This window comes from Phocoena phocoena, chromosome 5 (genome assembly GCF_963924675.1).
Source record: "Phocoena phocoena chromosome 5, mPhoPho1.1, whole genome shotgun sequence".
NCBI lineage: Eukaryota > Metazoa > Chordata > Mammalia > Artiodactyla > Phocoenidae > Phocoena > Phocoena phocoena.
This window is the reverse complement of record NC_089223.1, coordinates 73,189,548-73,193,684: the sequence shown is the minus strand read 5'-3', so window position 1 is coordinate 73,193,684 and position 4,137 is coordinate 73,189,548. Positions and strand designations below refer to the sequence as shown.

General features: G+C 55.3%; 1 protein-coding gene across 1 annotated transcript; it reads right to left on the bottom strand.

Annotated features, from left to right (window-relative positions):
* Positions 1-443: 443 nt before the first annotated feature.
* PHOX2B (paired like homeobox 2B) lies at positions 444-3,201 on the bottom strand. Its single transcript, XM_065877977.1, has 3 exons — positions 2,961-3,201; positions 1,917-2,104; positions 444-959 (listed from the first exon to the last, which is right to left on the bottom strand). The coding sequence occupies exons 1-3, from the start codon at positions 3,199-3,201 to the stop codon at positions 444-446; spliced, it is 945 nt and encodes a 314-aa protein (XP_065734049.1).
* Positions 3,202-4,137: the final 936 nt, after the last annotated feature.

The following is a 4,137-nucleotide window of genomic DNA, read 5'->3' as shown; positions in this document are numbered from 1 at the left end:
CACTGAGTTGGTTGTGGCCTCCCACCCCTCTCTCCCCTCTCGTCACCCTTCTCGGGCCACAGACACACATTCCCCGAGACAGACATACACCGACACGCAGACACAGCCCCCTGAGATTCCCCCCGAGTCCAGGCCGCGCCGCTCACACCTCCCCGGCGGCAAGCGGAGCCCTGGCCCGTCTGCGCGGCCCTGAGGCAGGTGCGAAGCCAGGGAGGTGTGTTGTTTGGTTTGGTTTGGTTTGGGGTTAAGGAAGGGGGTAGGAGTGGGGTTGAAATGGAGGCGACGCCGTTTTCTCTTTATTCTTATCGCGATTACTTTAGGCTCTCAAGGAAAAAGCCACGGCAGCAGCGACAACAGCCTTGGGCCTACCCGCTCGCCCACTCGCCCGCCAGGCCCCGGCTCGCCCGCTGCCGCCGCCGCCGCCGCCGCCGCAGGATCCCAGATCAGAACATACTGCTCTTCACTAAGGCGGCTTTGGCACCGTTGGGTCTTTGGAGCGAAGATAGGACGCTGGCGAACGGGCCCCCGAGCGAATCCGGAATGGAGGTGATGGGCCCGGGGCCGGGAGCCCAGCCTTGTCCAGGGCCCCCGGCCGCAGCCAGGCCTCCGGCCGCCGCCGCCGCCGCCGCCGCTGCCGCCGCTGCAGCCGCCGCCGCCGCCGCCGCAGCGCCGCTCTTGCCGGGTTCGCCTCCCGGCCCCCCCGGCCCCGCCGCCCCCGGGGCTCCTGCGGGGCTGGGCCCGCCGCCACCGCCGCCAGTCGCCCCGCAGCTGGGAGTGGGGTTGGGGTTGGGGCCCGGGCCCCCAGTGCTGTCCGGATCAGTGCTCTTGGCCTCTTTGCTCTCGTCGTCCCGGGAGGAGTCGGACTTCTTTCCCGAAGAGCCGTTCTTGGCCGCGGCCGCTGCAGCCGCGGCCGCGCGCTCCTGCTTGCGGAACTTGGCGCGGCGGTTCTGGAACCACACCTGGCCCGAGAGGAGAAGGGAGGCGGCGAAGCAGCAAGAGAAAGAAGCAAACGGGAAAGAAAAGCGGTTAGGGCGGCCCACGTTCCATTTCAGCTTGTTTTAAACTCCACGCGCCGCGGATACTCCCGCGCCTGTGGCTGGTGCATCCTTTGAGAAACTTTCTTAGGGCGACTTGAGCATGTCCCGGAAATGGTGGCTTGCAGGAGAGGTGAAAAGGCTGCAGCTCCCAGAAAGGCCCTAAAATGGAAGCCCTTATTTGGACGGACCTTTGCTCAGTCTACTTCCTGAGCCACTCCAAACTCGCCATAGCCTCTAGGCCTCAGGTCTCAAGTTAAACTCTGAGTGGTAGACAGAAGGCGGGGGTGGGGGGGTGGGCTCTGGGCTTGGGGCCTACTGCCCATCTTGGCCTTTGGACCTGGAAGAGCTAGCGTTGGTGCGTACCGCCCCTCCATTGGGGGGCTCAGGGGCAGAGCCGTCACGGCCAGCTCTTGAGCGCACCTGTGTCCCTAAAAGGTTAGAGTACCGCGCGGATCTTGACCTACATAGAATCCCAGACCCTTTGCAAATCTGCTGCAAGTCACAGTTCCCGGGAAAATGCACCTGTACCTCTACGCCATTAGCTCCGAGTTAAAAGCTCTTGAGTTAGGAGGGATTTGACAAAACTACTTATACTACGGAGGCAAAGTCTGCACTCCTCCCCCAGGGCACTCCCTGTCCCCGAAATGGCTCTCCCATGGCCCCTGAATGCCTCTGCGGCGCTAGCTGGGGTGGGAGCACTTTGCAGCTGCGAATTTATAGCCAAGAACGCGCTCCCTAAACCTTACTCGCGCGCACGGCCCCTCCGGACCTGGCCTCTCAGGAGAGGCCGGAGAGCTCGAACCTTCAGTAGAATCACCCGCACTGAACCCCTGCCCCGCGCGATGCTGCAAAGCCGGATCGGCTTCCGGCCGCGCGTACCTGGACTCGCGCCTCGGTGAGGTCGATCTTCAGGGCCAGCTCCTCCCGGGTGTAGATGTCGGGGTAGTGCGTCTCCGCGAAGACCCTCTCCAGCTCTTTCAGCTGCGCACTAGTGAAAGTGGTGCGGATGCGCCGCTGCTTGCGCTTCTCGTTGAGGCCGCCGTGATCCGTGAAGAGCTTGTAAGGAACTGGAGGACAACAGAGGGGACAGAGTATGAGCAAAATGGTCTGGAGCGCGCGAGCCGCAGAGCCGGAATGTGGGGACTCCAGAGGTCAGGTGGTGCTGGAGCCGCCGCCGCCGACACCGGCGCGGGAGAGTGGCCGAGAAGAGCTGGCGAGAAAAACCCGAGCAAATTAGCTATACATGGAAACAGGGGCGCAGACTTCGGGCTGTGGTGGGGTCCCTCCGGGCACAAGCGCCTTTGGATGGGTTGAAATAGCGCGCTGGAGACGGCTGAAGGCCGGGGACACGGGAATGCTTTGATGAGGAAGAACGAGAGAGGAAAAGGTTCCGAAAACCTCAGTCGGAATATCAGGAAGCCAGGGACGAAGTTACCAAACCCTCCCACAGTTGAAACTTTTTATTTCTCAAAAGTTGACCTGGCCCAAAAGTTGGGGGATAGCGCTGCAAAAATCAAAGAAAAGAAAAGAAAAGAAAGAAAGAATCAGAAAAATGACCCGCCAAAGAGGTGTGAGCCGCTGTCGGATCTTAAAAAAAGAGACACTGCCAGTAATGAGCTTTACTCTTTGTTATTTAATTATTTTCTAAGCTTTACGTCTCATCGCAAAGTAAATAAATTATGCCTATCATTTTGGCAGCTTAAGATAATTTTGTTGGCGGTTCGGGTGTGACTAGGATAGTGTAACCCTGTAAGTGAATTACCCCTCCCTGCAATCGCTTCTAACGTGATAAATTCTTTCATTTGTGTAAGCAAATTTCGTTTGGTAAATACTAAACACATTTCCATTTTCAAATGCAATCAAGGCTTCCTATATACGAGCGGAAAGGCGGCTTCCTCAGCTGAGAAAGCTGGCGGTCCTTACCTGCGGCGTACGGACTGCTCTGGTGGTCCCTGAGGGTGCCGAGGCTGCAGGATCCTGGCGTGAGGGACGGGCAGCCGGACGTGGCCCCAAAAGTGGTCCTTATCGGGTTATACTGGAAGCCACTGGCCTGGCTGCAGGAACTGAAGTCAGCATAGGCTGAAGCCAGGCTCGAGGTGTCCATCCCGGCCATACAGGACTCGTAGGCAGAGGAATTGAGGTAAGAATATTCCATTTTATACATTGAAAAGGCTCTGGATGGCTCAGCCAAGTGGAAAAATGAAATAAAAGATGAGTATGGAGAAGGTGGCTGGAGTGGGGAGATGTGCACAGCTCAACGCCTGCCTCCAAACTGGCCTCCTTACTACCAGCAGAGCCTAGTTTTATGAAAAAGCCTCCTATGAGATGCCTTGTCTGAGGTCTCTAGAGCATATAGTCCTCATAATAAACTTGGCTCTTTCCACTTGGACAATAGCAAAGCGGTTGGTCTTATTGCTGGCGCTTTTTACATGACAATAACTCATCCGTCTATTGGGCTGGCACTGGGGAACTGAGCTGTCCAACCTCCCTATCATTGATTCCTGCATCTCTAATTAGAATTTAATACCACACCATTACGCACTGAGCCCCTGATCCTCCCTTCTAACCAGCTCCCTGCCCTTTAATTCAATCACACTACTTGGAAATAATGAAAGTTGGGTGACGATTCTCCCTGATCCAATTTCCCTGAGCTTTTAAGCCTTTTTAACTGATCATATACCTTAGGCATAAATTGAGATAGTGTGTGTGTTTTCCCCCTTCTTCTCTCTCTCTCTCTCTCTCTCTCTCTTTCTCTCTCTTTTTCTCAGTTAGGGAGAACAAACCTTGATGTCATAGAAAACCTGTTTTGTAAGAGCGTTACACGCTCAATTTAACAACAAGCCTACCCCCTGAAGTGCATGAAATGTTATAAAGCACTAGGACATTGGCAAGACTCAGGCGCCCTGTAACATAGAGTAAGTGGGCCAAGTATGTGAATGATAAGTGGATTTCTTTAAAATACACCTGGTAGAGGGTTTTTTTTTTTTTTTTAAAGCATCTTATAAATTGTATTTCTTGTCTTGGCTTAATGTGCTTTTCTAGAGACTCCGCTTACCCAGCCATTTAAAAAATGAAAGAACATCCAGGTAAAGCTCTTGAA